Source organism: Perognathus longimembris, chromosome 17 (genome assembly GCF_023159225.1).
Source record: "Perognathus longimembris pacificus isolate PPM17 chromosome 17, ASM2315922v1, whole genome shotgun sequence".
NCBI classification, from domain to species: Eukaryota; Metazoa; Chordata; class Mammalia; order Rodentia; family Heteromyidae; genus Perognathus; species Perognathus longimembris.
In genome coordinates this window covers 52,932,866-52,952,479 of record NC_063177.1, presented here as the reverse complement: position 1 = coordinate 52,952,479, position 19,614 = coordinate 52,932,866, and the positions used below count along the sequence as shown (strand labels likewise).

Genomic DNA, 19,614 nt, shown 5'->3' with positions numbered 1-19,614 from the left:
GGGCTTAGCAAAGAGGGCCTGGTCTCCCCAGAGCTTGCCATGGGAAGATGAGGACACAAAGAAGACTCATCTGGGGCCAGAATGCCCTGTTTCCAGAGGAAGCCATAGGGGTTGTGGCTGTGGGTCCCCACCAGGCCGTCAGTGTCATGTGTCCAAAGTGTAATCCATGTTCATTTCCAACCTCCTGTGATTCCTACCCACAGAGAGCCGCTATTGGTTTTGTGTTCTTACTATTTGGAAACCTGATTGCTTAGTGTACCAGTGCCTCCCCTCAGCTCTTATTACTAGTGGCAGTGGTTTAGAGAAGCAGTAAGGATGCAATTTTGTTTCAGGGTCTTTAGTTTTGCTTTAGAATCTTGATTTTTCTAGAGCAGATGTAGTGCCCCCTAGTGTTCACCTCCCAGCACTGTCTGGCACTCGAAATGTTCCTACCTGATGTTTTAGGAAGAGAATGTAAGAAGGCAAACGATGTAGGGCCCTACTGACAATCTCAGCCAGAAGCCACCACAACATACCTTCCAAACATACCAGAGCACGTGTTACATTTATACCAGAAGACTTTATCTTTGAGAATGTATAGATTTGCCAGAAATATGTTTTTCACTGTTCCTGTCTCTGTAGCTCTGGAGAGGAAAGAGCTTCTTATGTGGTTAAAAGAAAGGACTCTAGGGGCTGGGAATGTGGCTTAGTGGTAGAGTGCTTGCCTAGCATGCATGAAGCCCCAGGTTTGATTCCTCAGTACCACATAAACAGAAAAAACCAGAAGTAGCACTGTGGCTCAAGTAGTAGAGTGCTAGCCTTGAGCAAAAGAAGCTCAGGGACAGCGTCAAGGCCCTGAGTTCAAGCTCCGTGACTGTGCAAAAAAAGAAAGAGAGAGAGAGAGAAGGGAAGGAAGAAGGAAGGGAGGGAGGGAGGGAGGGCTGACTCTAGCTGGGCAACAGTGGTTCACACCTGTAGTCCTAGCTACTCAGGAGGCTGAGATCTGATCATTGAAGCTCAAAGCCAGCCTGGGTAAGAAAGTCCATGAGATTCTTATCTCCAATTAACTACCAGAAAAGCTGGAAATGGAGCTATGGCTCAAAGTGGTAAATCATTAGCCTTGAACACAAAAGCTCAGGGATAGCACCCAGGTCCTGAGTTCAAGCCCTAATGCCAACACCAAGGAAAGAAAGAAATAGAGGGGTAGCAATGAAGACAGGAAGAAAGAAAAAAGAAAGAAAGAAAGAGAGGGGAGAGGGAGGGAGGGAGGGAGGGAGGGAAGGAAGGAAGGAAGGAGAGAAAGAACTCAAGCTAGGCTGCTGATTTCAGGTGTAGGCTCTATCTCTGCTGTCTCTGCAACCCTGAGCACGTGACTTGCTTCCTCTTGGTCTCTGTTTACTTCTCTGAGATGGAAGTGACAGTCTGGATGTTAATGTGGATCACCTTGCAGGTGCTTAGAAAATTGCCCAACATGTACTGAGCTGGCTTGTGCTGCTGCTAAGGGCAGAGGAGGCTTCCTCATCCCCCAAAGCATTGCACATCTTCCAGAACGGGGGACATAAAGGCTCCAAGAAGCAGGAAGCACGGTGGGAATGAGAAGAGGACATTGGGAAATTCTGTACAGAGTAGCAGCACATGGCGGCACACGGGAGTATTTGGAGGAAGGGAAGGCAGGAAGTTAGGAGGAAACACCATGAAGGACAATGGAGACACTTGCCTGGTACCTTGTCAGACACCTTGGTCTATTCTGCAATTCCCAAAGGAAAGGGGTCTAGCCAGCATGGTGGCCTTCATTCCTCTCTCTGACATTGTCTCCACCCTGTCCCCAGTACTGACAGGGCCCTGGAGAAATGGATTTCTTATCGCGGAAGGATTAGAGGAGCCCTGAAGACAGCTCCTAGGTGGACGAAAGTCACCAAGAGGCCAAGACCTCCTTAGAGTATGGCTCCCTCTGTTCCCAGGCCTCTCAACGTAGAGGTCTATACCTCAGCTGCTCTCCTCCTTTCTCTGGCCATGCTCTTGGGCCTGATGAGCCCGTATCTCCACCAGGGACATCGTCTTCAGACGGTATTCTCATGGAGCCACTTCTCCTGGATTTTCCACACAGCGGCATCTCATTGCTGGGGCAGTCCCCAGTAGGGGCTTATTGAAGTCTGAACTCAGAAAGGGGCTGTAGTAGGTTGAGGGAGCGCATCAAACACATGTTCCAGAGCAGGGATCTGGTGGCCCAGAGAGCTCTTCAGGATTAGATAAGGACACTGGCATCCCAGCAGTCCCTTGCCCCTGGAGCAGAGGTGAGAGAGCCATCTGCCTCTCACCAGGGCAGTGGCGTCAAGGGGTCCACCATGGGCCGATGGATTCCAGCAGAGCCACCCTTTTTGTATGTAGAGGTCAGAGCAGCTGCTTACAGTTTCTCAGCATCTGGCTAACCACGAGGCTACTGTCGCCGACCAGGCCTGTGGGGATTTCTGCACCGCTCGTTGATGGTGGGGCCAGTGCTTCCCTGTGTTGTTAAGTTACATCCTACTCTCAGAGGTGTTTTCGTTGTCATTGCTAAGAGTACAGAGAACTCAAACCAGCCTCTTCCCGATTCTGCATTCTCCCCTGCCTGCCCCAGGGATTGAGAGCAAAGGCCATTGCTGAGGACTGTCAGGGTAGCTGAAGTCTGCGGGCCATGGTGGGGTCTTGGATACAGAAGTGGGCAGTTTGCTCTTGGTCAGTGAAGAGCTACGCTGGAGCAGCCCAGGTTCGGGAACCCAGGCTGACCTGACTGTAAACTGGCCCCTGCCTGAGCTGGGAGAGGAGCACAGCCCGGCAGTAGGAGGTGGCAGCTGCGGAGGGTTGGTAGAGGGACAGGTCAGATGCCTTTCTTTCCCTTGGCCAGGCTCCTGGAGCACTGTCCTGAGACTTCCTCAGCAGCCGCAGTGCCTCTGCAGCACTGCAGATAAGGAGCCGGCTGCATCTGGGAACAGAGATAACCCAGATTAGAAGGTGGTGTCCCTGGGTTGATAGCCGGGCTTCAGGGTGACCCAGCACAGCCTAGTGTCCTGCTCATGGCCTGCTCATTGCGCACCAAGCTCCTCAGGGCTGATCAGTTGGGGTCAAAGGGCAGGCACTTACACAGTGTAGGAAATGATTTAACTCACAGCAGAATGTCCTCTGGGGATGAGCTGTGTTCAGCCTTGCACTAGAACAAGGCCTGCTGTGATCTGTCACCCAGCAGTGCATTTCATGATCAAGACACCTCCAGGAGCCTAGAGACAAGGGCACTAGGAGGCACACCTTCTGTCTCTGGTCCTATATGCTGGAGAGATGGTGGGTGCAGTTTTTTGTGGTTGTTGCTGTTGGTCATGGGCCCTGGGCATTATCCCTGGGCTTCTTTGCTCAAGGCTACCACTCTACCACTTGAGCCATAGCACCACTTCTAGACTTTTCTGCTTGGGCTGGCTTCACACCGAGAGCCTCAGATCTCAGCCCTCTAAATAGCTAGGATTACAGGTGTGAGCCACTGGCACCCAGCATATGTGCAGTTTTTTTAAAATGCTTTGAGCCAAACACTTAGTGCTTGTGCACTTAGTGGTATGCATGACACTTAGAAGAAGTTGGAAGAAAAGGGCATCCTGTGGTGGCTTCAGAAACTTCCTGTCATCCTGCATTTCCTTTACAGCTGAAACTAGAGGACCGCTCCGTGGTGCCCCGGGACGTGGTCCGGCACATGCGTTCCTCGGTGAGTTGTGTATGCAGGGAACTGCCTGGCTCCAGGAGGGGCGGGCAGGTGGCTCCTGGCTGGGGTCGGCGGTGGTGGCCTTGCCCAACGCTCTCTTCCTTCCCCAGGACAGTCAGTGCGGCACAGTGATTGATGTCAACATAGACTGTGCTGTCAAGCTCATCGGCACAAACTGCATCATCTACCCCGTCAACAGCAAGGACCTCCAGCACATCTGGGTGAGAGCCTCTCCTCGCCGCTCTCAGGGTGGGCCGCGTGGCTGGGCGCCTGGCCTTCCTGGATCCCCTGGCCGGCTTGCTCTGGGTGGTCCCACGGCGGCCCTTGTGAATGACCCACTCAGACACAAGGTCAGGATGTCTGTCCTCCCTCATCCTGCTCAGGCACCGGCACAGGCGTGGTGTTCCTCAGTTGTTCCCCTTTCTCCTGTAACATTTTCTTTTTAATGATTCGTAAATTATTTCAAAGATCACAAGTTCTTGTGTCTCTGTCCCGCTTATTCCTCCAGCTTTCTCAACTGCTAACATTTCACTCCATTTGCTCATACCTTCCCTCCCTCCCTTCTCCCCTCCATTCCCGAGCATCTTCAACACACTCCCACATAGACCCGCCCCCCCTCCCCCCCCCCCAATACACACAGGGCTAGCAAGAACCCCCTCTGGCTGGCTTTTGTGGCTTTACATGTCCCTCCCACCCCCACCCCCTTTTTTTTTGTTATACTGAGACATTTCACGCTCATCTTTTACTTTTTTCTGGTCCATTCCCAGAATCAGCCACATATTATAGGAGAATGGCTTTTTTTTTTTTTTGGCCAGTCCTGGGCCTTGGACTCAGGGCCTGAGCACCATCCCTGGCTTCTTCCCGCTCAAGGCTAGCACTCTGCCACCTGAGCCACAGCGCCGCTTCTGGCCATTTTCTGTATATGTGGTGCTGGGGAATCGAACCTAGGGCCTCGGGTATACCAAAGCAGGCACTCTTGCCACTAGGCTATATCCCCAGCCCCATTTTATTTTTTTTAATAAATTAATTTATTTGGTTATTGAGAAACTTACAAAAATGAATCATTTGGAAAACATAAAGTCTTGGTCCTAGTCAAATGTCCCTCAAAATAAACAACTATTTAGCAAGCCAAGCACAGCTGGGAGTAGTTTGTTTTAAGTAGACATCACTAGGGTCTTGGTTCAAGGTCAGTCTGGACAAAAATCCAGCAAGGCCCCATTTCCGCCGAGACGCCCGTCATGGTGGCGCACGCTCCTGCATAAGTAGGGAGAGTGCGGAGAATGGCATTCTAAAAACTAAGATCTCAGCCGGGTGCCCGTGGCCCATGTCTGTAATCCCAGCTACTCAGGAGGCTGAGGTCTGATGATCACGGTTCAAAGCCAACCTGGGCAGAAGAATCGATGAAACTCTTATCTCCAGTTAACTACCAGAAGTAGTAGATCTGTGGCTCAAAGTGGTAGAGTGCTAGCCTTGAGCAAAAGAGCTTACAGACAGTACCCAGACCCTGAGTTCAAGCTCCATGACCAACCCCACCCCCCAAATAAATAAATAAATAGGGTGTCAAGAGGTGGGGGATGTAGCCCACTTGTAGAACACTTGCATTGCACGCGTCAGGCCCTAGGTTTGATCTCCAAAACCACAAAACAAGACACCGAGTTCAAGACACGAGGTTTCGACGTGTGATGTGCATGTGCCAGGCATCTATGTCAGTGCCCGTGTGCATGAAGGTCACGCTCAGCCTGACGCCTCCAACTCTGGTGGAACACCTGGCCTTTCTGTTCTGACCCCTTTCTGTGGCTGAGTTCCTTCTGTACTCTGAGAAACAGCTCTCAGTTGACCTTTTTATTTATTTGACCACATAGCTCATCTCTCAACTACGTGCTGCTATCTCCTCTGCCGAGGGGAGGCTCTCCCACCCCCCAGACACCTCCTCACATCCCTACCTCCTCACTTGAAAGGGGCTTGGGACACAGCCTGGAACTCGTGCAGGGGGCCGGCTCTAACACTGGTTTGAGTCCAGTAGCCAACGGACCCAAACAAGCTGTCCAGAGCCTTTCTCCCCTGTCTCTGGGGCAGAAGGGCTCCCGTGCCCTGAGCTCAGCCAGCTAGCTGTCCCACTGCCTTTGTGCTTTGTCCACAGCCCTTCATGTATGGGGACTACATTGCCTATGACTGCTGGCTAGGGAAGGTCTACGACCTGAAGAACCAGATCATCTTGAAGCTATCCAATGGTGCCAGGTAGGCATCTCACCTCCAAGGAACCATCAGCTGAAAAAAGGGCAGCTTGGTGGAAGGCAGGCAGAGAGTGTTTGCTCACTGGGCCTGTGAGGACAGGTTTGATCCAGTGACAGATACTGTTGTCATCCAGGACCTTACCCTGTTCTGCTTTGCTTATCTACGGTAGCCTAATTCTCTCGCTCAGTTTCTGGTCTGTCTTGGCTTGGTGAAATGTCATCATTTAGGTGTCTGTGAAGGCTGGTGCTGTGGTCTGGCTCAGTGTCACGCCAGCACAAAGGCAGGTGGTGGGTGCCATCTTGGCACTCTGCACACAACTGTTGAGTTCATTGGGCCCCAGTGTACACCAAGACTGTTCTTTTTTGGTTTCAGGTGCTCCATGAACACAGAAGATGGTGCCAAGCTCTACGATGTCTGCCCCCATGTCAGCGACTCAGTATGTATGCTCTAGCTGCATAGGGAAGAGAACTTCCAAGTAGAGAGCTCTGAGCTGGCCTGGGCTGAGCAAAATGGGTTCCTAGGATAGTGGTGCTGGGCACCGGAGTAGTTGGAGGTGTAAGTGTGGGCCGAGAGCCTCAGAGCTTTCATTATCTCTGTGCTAGGGCATCTTACTCTTCACACCTAGAGGAGCTTAGTCCCCAGGACACTCTGGCTCAGCACTACTTGGACACAGTGTGTCCTGGGATGTATTATTACACGAGTTTGGAGTCTGTCGCACTCTTATCTAGAGCTTCCATTCCAAGGGTTGTAATCCCTGAACAGACACACTGGTGGTACGTGAGAGCCTGTTAGGAACACAGCATGAGCTACAGCCACATTCTAACATCTCAGTTGTCAGCTGGTCCCTTGTGTTAGCCATGTGCAGCAGCGAGATGGGAGGCCCCTGGGGGTGGGCTGGCAGGGAAGGCTCAGCCTCGAAGTCACTCACAAGGACTTTGTTCTCCTGTTAAATTCTGCAGGGTCTCTTCTTTGATGATTCCTATGGCTTCTACCCGGGCCAGGTGCTCATCGGGCCTGCCAAGATCTTCTCCAGTGTGCAGTGGCTGTCAGGGGTCAAGCCAGTGCTCAGCACCAAGAGCAAGTTCCGAGTGGTGGTGGAGGAGGTAGGGGATCGGATGTTCCTCAGCGCCGCGCCCTGTGATTGCAAAGGGTTCCCAGGGCCAAGGGGTCCCACGAGCTATTCACGGAGTGGCTGACAGGCAGATGTCTGTCCACCTGTCCTGCACAGGCTGAGCTGGGGGAGGTTGGGGGGCGGCCCTAGCTGGGCTGGGGTGTTAGTGTGTCTGCACACGATGCTACTGCACCAACAAAGGTCTGTTCCCTTCTGGGGGTCAGAGTGGGGGGCGGGGGTGGAGAGAGCTCTGGGCAGCTGGTTAGGGGAATATTGTTCACACCTGCGCTGCTGTCCCCAGGTGCAAGTTGTGGAGCTGAAAGTCACGTGGATTACCAAGAGTTTCTGTCCAGGGGGCACAGACAGCGTCAGCCCCCCACCCTCTGTCATCACTCAGGAAAACCTAGGCAGGTGAGTGCGGCTGGGGAGCGGCCCTGGGCCCTGGCCGCCGCTGCACCTAGAGGGCCAGGAGCCCTCTGACCCGCGTGAAGTCCAGCCCACCTGCTTCCCCACAGGGTGAAGCGTCTTGGATGCTTTGACCATGCTCAGCGGCAGCTTGGGGAGCGCTGTCTGTATGTCTTCCCAGCCAAGGTAGAGCCGGCCAAGATTGCCTGGGAATGTCCAGAAAAAAACTGCGCCCAGGGGGAGGGCTCTATGGCCAAGAAGGTATGTCCTTGGAGTTGGGAGTTGGTGGGCATTTGAGGAACTGGCCTTGAGCCATTTCCATGGCCAGGAAAGGACGGTCTGTGCTGTAGGCCTGGGGGGTGCCAATCTTGAGGACCCCCCTGCCTGCTGCTTAGGTGTGTATAGTTTAGAGCCCCCAGACTGAGATGCCTAGAGCCTAGGTGACCCACGGTGTGAGGCCTGACTGCCTGTTGTGCCCCACCGCCCTCTGATCCGCTTCCCCCTCGCAGGTGAAGCGCCTCCTGAAGAAGCAGGTTGTGAGGATCATGTCTTGCTCCCCGGACACTCAGTGTTCCAGGGACCATGCCATGGAGGACCCCGGCAAGAAAGGGGACGCCAACGCCAAGACAGAGACGGGGCCCGCTAGCCCCGAGGAGCCGCCCGACAGCTCAGCCAGCCCCGCGGAGATTCAAGTTGAGATTCCAGAGGAGACCCACGAGGCAGGCGAGCCGCTGCCCCCCTTCCTGCTGAAGGAGGGTGGGGATGACGGCCTGCACTCGGCGGAGCAGGACGCAGACGACGAGGCCGCCGACGACACGGACGACAGCAGCTCCGTGACCTCCTCCGCCAGCTCTACCACCTCCTCCCAGAGCGGCAGCGGCGCAGGTCGCAAAAAGAGCATTCCCTTGTCCATCAAGAACCTAAAGCGAAAACACAAAAGGAAGAAGAACAAGATCACGCGTGACTTCAAGCCGGGAGACAGGTACGTTCAGAGCATGCTCACCCTGGCCTCCAGCCTGAATCCGGCAGGGAGAGAGACTGTCCCCTGGCTCCCACGTGTCAGGAGCTCTCGGTTCTGTGAGCCTTGTGACAGCGCGGGGCGCCCTGTCCCCTGCCGGCTCGCAGCGGGCAGGGATGGTGGCCGGGGCCTGAGCGTGGCCTTCTGGGACCGCGTTTGCTTCCGTTGTCCTGGGTCCTACCCTCAGAACTGGTGGCACTGGGATGGGCATGAGCTTGGCAGGCTCCAGACAGCACGCGAGGGGCGGTTTTGCATGGTTGGCTCTGGGTTGTGTGCCTGGCAGGGTGGCGGTGGAGGTGGTGACCACAATGACCTCGGCGGACGTGATGTGGCAGGACGGCTCCGTGGAGTGCAACATTCGCTCCAACGACCTCTTCCCCGTACACCACTTGGACAACAATGAGTTCTGCCCCGGAGACTTCGTGGTGGATAAGCGAGGTAGTGCCGGCCCCGGGGGGAGCCGGGCGGGGGAACTGGGGTCCCCGGGTCAGGAAGAACCTGTTGAAGGACCGGAGGGGCCCGTGTGAGTTGCGAGGTTGTGGCAGCTGGCACCACAAGGGCTCCTAAGCCCGTCGTGTTCCCTCTGCTTCTCTAGTCCAGAGCTGCCCAGACCCCGCCGTCTACGGAGTGGTGCAGTCCGGGGACCACCTCGGCCGCACCTGCATGGTGAAGTGGTTCAAGCTGCGGCCCAGCGGCGATGACGTGGAGGTGGGCGTGGCGCCCGGTGGTCGGGCTCTGGGCTGGGTGGCTGGGTGGACGGGCTCTGGGCTGGGTGGCTGGGTGGACGGGCTCTGGGCTGGGTGGCTGGGTGGACGGGCTCTGGGCTGGGTGGCTGGGTGGACGGGCTCTGGGTGGGGTGGCCCGGTGGTCGGGCTCTGGGCTGGGTGGCTGGGTGGACGGGCTCTGGGCGGGGTGGCCCGGTGGACGGGCTCTGGGCGGGGTGGCTGGCCCCTGGCTCATGGCAGCCCCTCTGTGCCGCAGCTCATTGGAGAAGAGGAAGACGTGAGCGTCTATGACATTGCTGACCACCCTGACTTCCGTTTCCGCACAACTGATATCGTCATTCGCATTGGCAACACTGAGGACGGGGCTCCACACAAGGAAGACGAGGTACCGGGCGCGCCGGAGCAGCTGCAGAGCCTGGCTGTGCCACCAGGTGGCTCTAGGCCATACGACCTCGAGTCCTCGGGGCTCAGGCTCCAGCCAGCCTGCAGGAGTCCTTTTTAAATTTGTTTGCCAGTCCTGGGGCCTGAACTCAGGCCCTGGGCACTGTCCGTGAGTTTCTTTTGTTCAAGGCTCGCACTCTGCCACAGTGCCACTTCCAGCCTTTTCTGTTGAAGCGGGGCTGAGGAATGGGCCCTGGGGCTTAATGCATGCTAGGCGAGCCCTCCCCTGCTGGTTAGGACCCCCGGAGGAGCCCGTGGGGGAGGGCACACGCACGCACACAGTGCTGAGGAGCCCGTGGGGGAGGGCACACGCACGCACACAGTGCTGAGGAGCCCGTGGGGGAGGGCACACACGCACACAGTGCTGAGGAGCCCGTGGGGGAGGGCACACACGCACACAGTGCTGAGGGCACACACACGCACACAGTGCTGAAGTCAAGCACCGTCCTAGACTTGCGAGCAGACGTGGGAAGAAGGGCTTCTGGGGAAGGCTTAGAAGCGGAGGCTTGCGCTGGGCCTTCAAAGGAGAGAGGGGCATTTTGTGCAGGCTCACAGGGGAAGGGTGAGACACTTGGAGAGGTCAGAACAGTGCCCGGATTCGCGGGGGCTTGTGAAGCCTGTATGTGTTTGACACTCCGTGCCAGGCACAGGAGCGGGCCCTTGGAACACCTGGATGACCTGTGGGTGTCACGGTCCCTCAGCCCCGCAGCCTCGCCCTCTGCTCTGTGCTGGAGTGCCTCCCCTCCTAGAGAGCTGCCCCTGACGCTCTCCCCTTTGCTCGACAGCCGTCAGTGGGCCAGGTGGCCCGTGTGGACGTCAGCAGCAAGGTGGAGGTGGTGTGGGCTGACAACTCAAAGACCATCATCCTGCCCCAGGTAAGGCTGGCCACTGAGCTCCCAGCCATGGTGTCTGCCCACAGCGCGGGAGCACCGGGTCAGCTCCATCCCCGAGCCTGGGATGCGGGCAGCTCTCAGTGCTGAGGAGGGACAGGTTGCTTCCTAGGAGATGCAGACTTGGCTGCCAGCGTTGCCGAGGAAAATGGATAGACCCAGGAGAGAAAGGAGAGCAGGCCCAGTTCCAGGCCGGGCTAGTCCCTTGCCTCAACTTGAGCTGGCCTTAGCCTTCCTTCTCCCGCTGTCCACGCGGGAGTGGGCGGAGTGGGCAGCGAAGTACAGGGCACGGGACGGCCAGCTCTCGGTGCAGCCCACCAAAGCCACCCTGCCTGAGTCCTCGGGTGGGCTGAGTTTGCTGAGCTCTCTCCTCAGGCCCCATCCCCATCGTTCAGGTGCTGACCGAGCACCGAGCGGTCAGAGGAGGCCAGTGAGGGCGGCTGGCAGGGCCTTGGCTCAGGGGAAGCGGTGTCCAGAGAAGAGGCCTCGCCTCAAAGACCTGACCACAAAGTTGAGAATGGAAGCGAGGAGTGTAGACTAGGGCCACTGGGGCCCAGGGAGGCACCGGCGGCTGGAAGGACAGTGCCTCCCGGCTCCGCATGGGCAGGGCTCCGCGTGTATCTCGCTTACACTCCCTTCTGCCCCCAGCACTTGTACAACATCGAGTCCGAGATCGAGGAGTCCGACTACGACTCGGTAGAAGGCAGTACCAGCGGGGCGTCCTCAGATGAATGGGAGGATGACAGCGACAGCTGGGAGACAGACAACGGCTTGGTGGAAGATGAGCACCCCAAGATAGAAGAGCCCCCCCTCCCAGCCCCCGAGCAGCCGGTGGTCCCTGAGGAGGACAAGGGAGTGGTCATCAGCGAGGAAGCCGCCACGGCCGCCATCCAAGGGGCGGTGGCCATGGCTGCGCCCATGGCGGGACTGATGGAGAAGGCTGGAAAGGACGGGCCGCCCAAGAGCTTCCGGGAGCTGAAAGAGGCCATCAAGATCTTGGAGAGCCTCAAGAACATGACCGTGGAGCAGCTGCTGACAGGGTCCCCCACCTCCCCCACGGTGGAGCCCGAAAAGCCCACTCGGGAGAAGAAGTTCTTGGATGATATCAAAAAGCTCCAGGAGAACCTCAAGAAGACCCTGGACAACGTGGCCATCGCAGAGGAGGAGAAGATGGAGGCCGTGCCCGACACAGAGCGCAAGGAGGACAAGCCCGAGGGACAGTCTCCCGTGAAGGCCGAGTGGCCCAGCGAGACCCCTGTGCTGTGCCAGCAGTGCGGCGGCAAGCCCGGCGTCACCTTCACCAGCGCCAAGGGCGAGGTGTTCTCCGTGCTGGAGTTTGCACCCTGTGAGTCAGCCCTCGTGCGCGTCCCCTCCTCGCCCGCACCCCCATCTGGAGGCCCAGTGGCTGTCCGTCTGTCCCCCCCCCCCCCGCCCCCCGGCCTTAAGGACAGCCACTCCCATCAGCCCCCAGTCCCCGTGCCAGAAGCAGCAGGCGGAGGCACCCGAGGGCCGGCACAGCCCCACGGCCCGGGGCGGCAGGCGGCTCTCTGGGCCTCCCTGTTTGGGACTGACTGTCCTCCTTCCCCTCCAGCTAATCACTCTTTCAAGAAAATTGAGTTCCAGCCTCCGGAAGCCAAGAAGTTCTTCAGCACAGTGCGGAAGGAGATGGCGCTGCTGGCTACCTCGCTGCCCGACGGCATCATGGTGAAGACGTTTGAGGACAGGATGGCAAGTGCCCGGCCAGGGCTGGGGGTGGGCAGGGGGGCGTGCTGACCACCACCTCCCCGCGCCCAGCCAGGGGCCACACCCACACCTCCTCTGCCTGGCTGGCCTGGAGCTTGAGACCCTCCTGCCTTCGCCTCTTGAGTGGCTGTGGTTGCAGGTGTGCCGTGCCCAGCAAGAGTCTGCTCTTTGTTCTGGGAAATTAGAACGTTAGCGTTCATGTTGCCTTTGCACAATCTTCACCTCCTTTCCCCACATCTAAGGCCTTTCTTCCCTCCCGGTAGTTGTGGCTGTTGGGACTTCACACTCCTGTATGGAGTATTTTTGTACACTTGGTGGTGGTACACGTGTCATCACACTTGTGTGACATTTGCCTTCTCCACTTGACACCGAGCCGGTGAGACCCGCACTTGCCAGTCGCCCGGTGATCGCACTTCCTTCCTTATTCTTGTGGAGCGGTGCTCAGTCCTCACTCCTCCTCTTCTAGGACCTTTTCTCAGCCCTAATCAAGGGCCCCACTCGAACCCCCTACGAGGATGGCCTCTACCTATTTGACATCCAGCTCCCCAACATCTACCCGGCCGTGCCCCCCCACTTTTGCTACCTCTCCCAGTGCAGTGGCCGCCTGAACCCAAACTTGTACGACAATGGGAAGGTGTGCGTCAGCCTCCTGGGCACCTGGATCGGGAAGGTGAGGAGACAGTGCCAAGGCCGGGCCGGGCCGAGGGAGGCGGGGGGCGGGCGCTGGGCCAGACCTGCTGACGCCGTGTGTGTTTCAGGGCACAGAGAGGTGGACCAGCAAATCCAGCCTTCTCCAGGTGCTCATCTCCATCCAAGGTGCGGCGGGGCGGGGCTGGCAGGTGGCGAGGGCGGGGCGGGGGCGCTGCTGGCCGGCCCCTGGCGGGCGGAGGCCTGCCCCGGTGGACTTGCGCCACCCACTGAGGAAGGGTGTCCTCCTCCTGCAGGTCTGATCCTGGTAAATGAACCATACTACAACGAGGCCGGCTTCGACAGTGACCGCGGCCTGCAGGAAGGCTACGAGAACAGCCGCTGCTACAACGAGATGGCGCTCATCCGCGTGGTCCAGTCCATGACGCAGCTGGTGCGGCGGCCTCCCGAGGTCTTCGAGCAGGAGATCCGGCAGCACTTCAGCGCTGGCGGTTGGCGCCTAATAAACCGCATCGAGTCCTGGCTGGAAACCCACACCCTGCTAGAGAGGTCCCAGGCGCTGCCCAACGGGGTTCCCAAGGATAGTAGTTCTCCAGAGCCGTCCGCCACAGCCGAGCTCTCAGACTCCGGCCGTGAAGACCCCGAGGATGGCGGACTGGCCCCCGGAGAGGCCTCCCAGGGCTCAGACTCGGAGGGCGGTGCCCAGGGCCCGGCCTCCACCAGCAGGGACCACACAGAGCCGACGTCAGAGACCGCGCCCGATGCATCGGTGCCACCCAGCGTCAAACCAAAGAAGCGGAGAAAGAGCTACCGGAGCTTCCTGCCCGAGAAGAGCGGCTACCCTGACATCGGCTTCCCGCTCTTCCCGCTCTCGAAAGGCTTCATCAAGAGCATCCGGGGCGTCCTGGCGCAGTTCCGAGCCGCCCTGCTGGAGGCCGGCATGCCAGAGAGCACCGAGGACAAGTAGCCGCCGGCCCTCGCTCGCTCGCAGCAGGAGTGCCACCGTGGGAGAGGCCAGCTGCTGCCTGCGCGCCCGCCCTCCGCCGGAACCGCCCCCTCCCCACCCCCGTCTCCACTGCGATCCTCTTCCCAAGATGAGTTTGATGCTGAAGTGCAAGAAGTGTCCTAAGATGCTGCGTTCTGTTCCGAAGCGATCCTTCAACGAATGTCCCGGCGCCTGCTCCCTTGCTGTCCCCTTCTCAGGTCAGAGGTGGGGTGCTCGGGGGCCCCGCACACGGGCCGGAGAGCGGCCGTGCCCTGCATGAAGCGTGGGCTGCTCCCGCCGTGCCCTGGTCCCTCCCACCCTCTTCAGTTTGACTGGTGTTACCATCCCACCCGCCCCTGGTGGCCCTGCCACCGCTGCCACCGGGTCCTCTCAGCCCGAGCCTCGACCCCACCCCATGGGAGCTGACCTCCCGGCCACGTCATAGCCCTTAGGCCCGTGGAACTTACTCTCTAAGAGAGCTTGGGACCAGGCTAGTTGAGGGTGACACCCAGAGAGGGAGTCGAGGACAGAAGCTGCTGGGAAAGAGATGGCGACAGGTGCCTTTCTCTTTCCGTCTTCTGGTAGGAGCACGGGCAGCTCTGCCCAGGCCCGCCAGGGCGGACCGCCCACATCGACTCCCCACCAGCCTCATCTCACTTCGCCAAGACGGCAGGAGCAGCCCCAGGGCCAGACGAGACCCAGAGCCTGTCCCCATCTGGTGGCCGTGCCCTGGCCCTGGCTTCCAGACTTGGCAGGCACGGTCCAGAGAGAGGGAGGCGGCAGCAGGACCCCCTCCCCCGGCCTAGAGGTTTACAAGTTTTCTAAGCTTTTGATAATGTGAAGCTCCAGGTTAAGAGGATGCTGTTGAGCACATTGCAGCTATGTAATTTCTGGTGTATGTATGTAATATTTAAGGTTGGAAAAAAATAAATCTCAAAAGCAAAGATATTAACTCTTATTAGAAAAAAAAGACAAAAAAAAAGCCAAAGCATGATGCGTCTTGTCAGCCTTAAGTGGGCTTCACGCCTGTGCTGTGCCAGGGGCCCCAGGCTGCAGAGCCGCGGGGGGAGAGCCGGACAGACCGCACGCCGGAGCACTCCCTCGGAGCCCAGAGTCTGTCCAGAGAGCATCCAGGTACCTGGTGCGTCCCGGCGTGCCGCTCGTGTGGAGATGGGAATGCCTACTGCTTATAATACCTGTATAAAGTGCTGTGTGATTAAACATTTTTTTACTTGCATTTTTTTTTTTTTGGTTGGCTCATTAACAAGACAAGGTGACACCATTAAACCTGCCTCTGCCATTCATCCTGGCTCCGTTGCCTTCCTTCTTCCTAGGCCAGTGTCTCCCTAGTGCAGGGGAAGCTGGGCAGCTGCCCTGCCCCCCCTCCCCCTGTCGGATGCCTGTGTAACCTCCCCTGGCACGACTTTGGGAGGTGAGGATAGGTAGTTTGGTGGGACTGGCCTCCTTGGCTGAGTTCCAGCCCTGGCTTTCAGTCATCAAAAGCCAGTTAAGGGCTAGGAAGGTGGCCTAGTGGTAGAGAACTTGCCTAGCATGCATGAAGCCCTGGGTTCGATTTCTCGGCACCCCATGTACAGAAAAGGCCAGAAGTGCCGCTGAGGCTCAAGTGGCAGAGTGCTAGCCTTGAGCAAAAAGAAGCCAGGGACGGTGCCCAGGCCCTGAGTTCAAGCCCCAGGACTGGCATAAAATAAAAGCCAGTTGAGAGCAGTGTCTGCCTCCAGACAGCCGTGGGCCTCAGTGGCCCATTTAGCTCCTTCTAGATGCCGGGGGAGCTGGTGTGGCAACACCTGGCAGTGGCAGGTGCCCATCTTCTAGGCTGCCAGCCAAAATGGTTGCTCAAGTTTGACATCTGCACCTCCCAGCCTCCCACTTCCGGACGCCTAGCACTCCTGCTGAAGACGGTGGTGAGGGCCGAGACCCTTGATGAGCCCACGGGAGGCCGGGGTTGGGGGGAGAAAGGGGGGGTGCCGGACTCCATTCTGAAAAAGGAAGGCTCTGCCTACTGTGAAATTGACTTCTCAAATCTGTGTCTTGCTCCTTGGCAGTTTTCTCCAACCTCTCAACACTAAGCGGCCCAAGGTCGGAAGTAGGAAGGAGCGCAGAGCCTTGGTCTCGCTTCTGGGCTGGGCTGCCGGCCAACCTGAGGCCTCTTCAGGCTACAGGCAATCTGATTATCAGCACAAAAGAAGGTTGTGCTGTGTGCCCACAGTGGCTGTTTGCCATGCCTTGTCCACTCCAGCGGGCATCGTTAACATGAAGTTCCACAGCCCTGCTGGTATGGGACCCCACTTCTCCCCAGGCTCCGGGACGGGACCGACAAGCTGAGAATGTCATTTTATTTGCATTGGATGCAGGGGTCAGGGAGAGGCTCCACTGGCAACCGGCCCAACTAGCAAGGACCCCCTGAGCCCACCCTCCACAGGAACTGTAGACAGGCCCTGCTTTCCTGGGGCAGGGCAGAGGACCCCAGTGTCGGCCTAGCTGTGGTAGACAAAGGCAGTGGGGGGGGGGGGCGCCTGAGTCACAAAGGCTTTTCTGGGGGTGGTCTCTGCTGAGGCTCCTCACAGCCGCTGACCATCCAGATGTAGTCTGGGTGCACCTGGCCCTGCACAGGTTCACTGGCCAACAGCTCCCCATCCACAGCAAACACACCGCTGTGGTTCTTGGGCTCCAGGCGGAAGGCCACCACGGGGACGTGCACCACGTAGGGGCAGTCATACTCCATGTGCTTGCCCTTCTGCATGGCCAGGAAGAGCCGCAGCAGCATGGTCCTGGACACGCCCGCCCGCACGTAGAACAGGTGCATGGTGCCGGCCGCGCAGCGGCCCATGGGGGCCGCTAACATCTCGCTGCCCAGGTGGCTGTGCAGAAGCAGCAGCACCAGCACAAAGTCCTGCTCGGGTACCACAGTCCAGTGGGCCGGCACTGGCTCATCCAGGGGGACGAGGTGCGTGGCCCTAGGACCCTGCTGCTGTGCCAGCGTGGAGGTGGGCAGCGCGGAGACGGCACTGGCTACGGGGAGATAGGCCAGCTGGCCCTGGTAGATGCGGAGGGTCGTCAGGCGCAGGAAAGTACCCACGGTGAAGCGCAGCTCCCCGAGGCGCCGGTACTTCTCACTCTCCAGGTCCACGTCGGCCACGAAGCCCCAGGCCAGGCTGAGCACCGAGTAGAGCTGCAGCCCCGAGGCGGTGTGCAGCGAGAGCAGGTTCATGGGCGACAGGAGCCTGCCACACAGCAGCTGCGTGCAGTTGGTCAGGAGGTCTTCGTTGGTCACCTGCTCATAGCTGCCGAGGAAAAAGTTGGATGGGGCGGGGCAGGGGCCCCCTGTCTCAGCCTCCTGGGGTGGGGGGGGTGGGGAAGAGGCAAGCAAAGTAATGTATGGGAGTGCCCCAGGGAGCTGGTGGGTCAGTGACAGAGCAGCCGGAGGCAGCCAGGTGGTAGCAAGCCCCAGAACGGAGGGGCAGGCCCTGGGGAGGAGCGCGGAGGGGGAGCAGGCCCGATCTGGCCCTGGGCTCTCACCCAGCATAGTGGTTGATGGAGGCGGCCAGGGCGTTCCCCGAGCCTCCGGGGAGGGTGCACAGGGGCTTCTGGATGGCCGTCTTCCAGTCAGGCCTGTCCATGAGCCCATTCACCACCTGTGAGAGCAGGAGTGCAGCTTCAGCCTCCAGAAGCTTCCAGAGCCACCCCTGCCAGGCCAACCGAGCTACAGCGCAGGCCTCACCTCGTGTATCAGGCCGTCCCCAGACATGACAGCCAGTGCGTCCCAGCGGCCCAGCTCCTCGGCGCGCACCAGCTCCCGGGCGTGGTTCCGCCGCTCTGGGGTAGATGGAGTTTGAGGTCCCCGCTCTGGAGCGGGGTGGGGGCTCCCCGGGCATCCCCCTGGGGCGAGCGGGGGGGCGGGGAGTGGGATCCTCACCCGTGATCATCAGCGTGAAGGAGAACTGGGCCTCGGCCAGGAGGGGCTGCACGTGGCTGCGGAACAGCTGCAGGGCCTTGCCCTTGCCTCCGCGCGGGTTCAGCAGCACCAGCACGCGGCAGGGCCTGGGGAGCAGGCCCCGGGGGGCGCGGGGGGCGCCGGCTGGAAGACAAACCCTAGACGATCCATCGCGTCCCGTCCTCCACCCGCCACCAGGGGGCCGAGGAGAGCAGCTCGCGCGATTCCGGGGCCCGGCGGGCCGCGTGGGGCACAGCGGCCGGGCCGGAGGAAGAGGCGTCGGGCGGGGAGGCGCGGGGGGGGGGGGGGGTCCACGCTGCGCCCCGACGCCTGCGCTGCTTGGTCTGAGGTCCTGGAGGCTAAGGGTTTCTCTCCAGCGTCCCTTCTCGCTCGTTCCGTCCTCTGGCCCGGGCGGGGGGTGGATCCCTTGCAGCTCCATCCGACCCCCCCGACCCCCGACCCCCCCCCCCCCCCGCACAAACCTGAGTCCATGGCCCGGCCCCGCGGCTCCGGCGGCCCGGGGTCTCTGGGCGGCGGCGCGGTTTCAGCGCGGCTCTGGGCGACCGCAGCTCCCGCCCGCGGCTCCTTATCGGAACGGCCCAGGAGGGCGTCGCGGGGCGGGCGGTGGGGCTCGCCCTCCCCGCCCGCAGCCGGGGCCGTGGGGGCACCCGCGTCATTCCTGGCGGCGGCCAGATCTGGGGTGGGGGGGGAGGCAGGAAGAGACGGCGCTGGGGGCGGCCGGGGCTTCGGGTGGCGGGGAGGGGGCGCCCGCCCGGCCCGCCCCTGGGACCTCGAGCTGGGAGTTGGGAGCCACCGAGTTCTCCAAAGCCGACGGGCCGGGGACACGGTTTGCTTCCGAAGAAAAGAGAACCGAGTTCTGCTGCCACCCAGGGGCCGCCCCCCCCCCGCCCTCCACGCGCGCTTTCCCGAAAGGGGGCTTTCCTCTCCAGGGCCCCCCCAGTTCCGGCCCAACGGATGAGTCAGAGCCCCGTGGCTCTCCGTCCGACCCGAGCCTCACCAGGCCGGGCTGCCAGAGGGAAGAGCATCCAATTGCGTAAAAACGCTAGAGCCGCCATCGCCGGGCACCGAGTGGGGGGCGAAGAGTCGCGGCCCGAGTTCCCCGACGCCGCGCGCGGGGGTCGCCCGCCCGCCCGCCCGCCCGTGTGCCGCCGGGGCGCCCGGCTCCGCGGGTTCGTCCCCGACTCTGCGGGGCGCAGGGCCCGGGGTCGCAGCGGGCCGACAGCCGCCGCCGCTCCCGCGCCGGCGCGAGGGGCCCAGTCCCGGGCCTCGAGGCGGGCGGGCCGCTGGGAGCCGCCGGCCGCACCTGGAGAGGCTGGTTTGCTGGGAGAGGTGCCCAGGCCGTGCCCAGCGCGGCTGTGGGGAGGGGCGCGGCCGGCCCCGGCTCAGCCCCGCGAGGCCGCTGCGGCTCGGGGCCGGCGTGGGGACCTCCCGTCCCGCCCTCCCCCCGCCCTCCCCGCCCTCCTCCCGTCCCGGGTTCGCTCTCTCGGTTTCAAACTTTTTGCACAACTTCGCCGCGTGGCGCCGCTCGCCCCCGGGTTTCTGGGCTCACCAGAGTGGAGCCCGTGCTCCCCGAGATCCCGGGCGCCGGCCCGCCCTCCAGTCCACCCCGACTCTCTGCCACCACCCCCCCCCCCCGGGCTCGGCCACGCGGAGGCGCTGCTCGGAGGCCCCCGGGCGCGCGTTCCCGCCGCCCGCAGCCGTCCGCCCGGCGGCCGCGGGGATGCGCAATCGCGGGCC

At 60.3% G+C, this 19,614-nt stretch overlaps 2 protein-coding genes across 3 annotated transcripts in view; one reads left to right on the top strand and one right to left on the bottom strand.

Annotated features, from left to right (window-relative positions):
• The window catches only part of Ube2o (ubiquitin conjugating enzyme E2 O), a 46,940-nt gene extending 32,501 nt beyond the window's left edge, over nucleotides 1–14,439 (top strand). The window contains exons 2-18 of one of the 2 annotated variants that reach the window (XM_048365158.1): nucleotides 3,647–3,706; nucleotides 3,814–3,924; nucleotides 5,844–5,941; nucleotides 6,311–6,374; nucleotides 6,898–7,041; nucleotides 7,351–7,460; nucleotides 7,565–7,640; nucleotides 7,964–8,436; nucleotides 8,756–8,910; nucleotides 9,068–9,180; nucleotides 9,454–9,582; nucleotides 10,424–10,513; nucleotides 11,177–11,873; nucleotides 12,120–12,256; nucleotides 12,738–12,941; nucleotides 13,030–13,087; nucleotides 13,216–14,439. In XM_048365158.1, the coding sequence (XP_048221115.1) occupies nucleotides 3,647–3,706; nucleotides 3,814–3,924; nucleotides 5,844–5,941; nucleotides 6,311–6,374; nucleotides 6,898–7,041; nucleotides 7,351–7,460; nucleotides 7,565–7,640; nucleotides 7,964–8,436; nucleotides 8,756–8,910; nucleotides 9,068–9,180; nucleotides 9,454–9,582; nucleotides 10,424–10,513; nucleotides 11,177–11,873; nucleotides 12,120–12,256; nucleotides 12,738–12,941; nucleotides 13,030–13,087; nucleotides 13,216–13,886 (3,390 nt within the window). In that variant the 3' untranslated portion in view covers nucleotides 13,887–14,439. Of the gene's footprint in view, nucleotides 1–3,646; nucleotides 3,707–3,813; nucleotides 3,925–5,843; nucleotides 5,942–6,310; nucleotides 6,375–6,897; nucleotides 7,042–7,350; nucleotides 7,461–7,564; nucleotides 7,716–7,963; nucleotides 8,437–8,755; nucleotides 8,911–9,067; nucleotides 9,181–9,453; nucleotides 9,583–10,423; nucleotides 10,514–11,176; nucleotides 11,874–12,119; nucleotides 12,257–12,737; nucleotides 12,942–13,029; nucleotides 13,088–13,215 lie in introns of both variants that reach the window. The other variant, XM_048365157.1, reaches the window with a different exon arrangement.
• A 1,810-nt stretch (nucleotides 14,440–16,249) lies between these two features.
• Nucleotides 16,250–18,986, bottom strand: Sphk1 (sphingosine kinase 1). The gene is made up of 6 exons (XM_048365159.1): nucleotides 18,875–18,986; nucleotides 18,339–18,551; nucleotides 17,839–18,000; nucleotides 17,644–17,738; nucleotides 17,442–17,557; nucleotides 16,250–17,206 (listed from the first exon to the last, which is right to left on the bottom strand). The coding sequence occupies exons 1-6, from the start codon at nucleotides 18,930–18,932 to the stop codon at nucleotides 16,444–16,446; spliced, it is 1,407 nt and encodes a 468-aa protein (XP_048221116.1). The 5' UTR covers nucleotides 18,933–18,986; the 3' UTR covers nucleotides 16,250–16,443.
• Nucleotides 18,987–19,614: the final 628 nt, after the last annotated feature.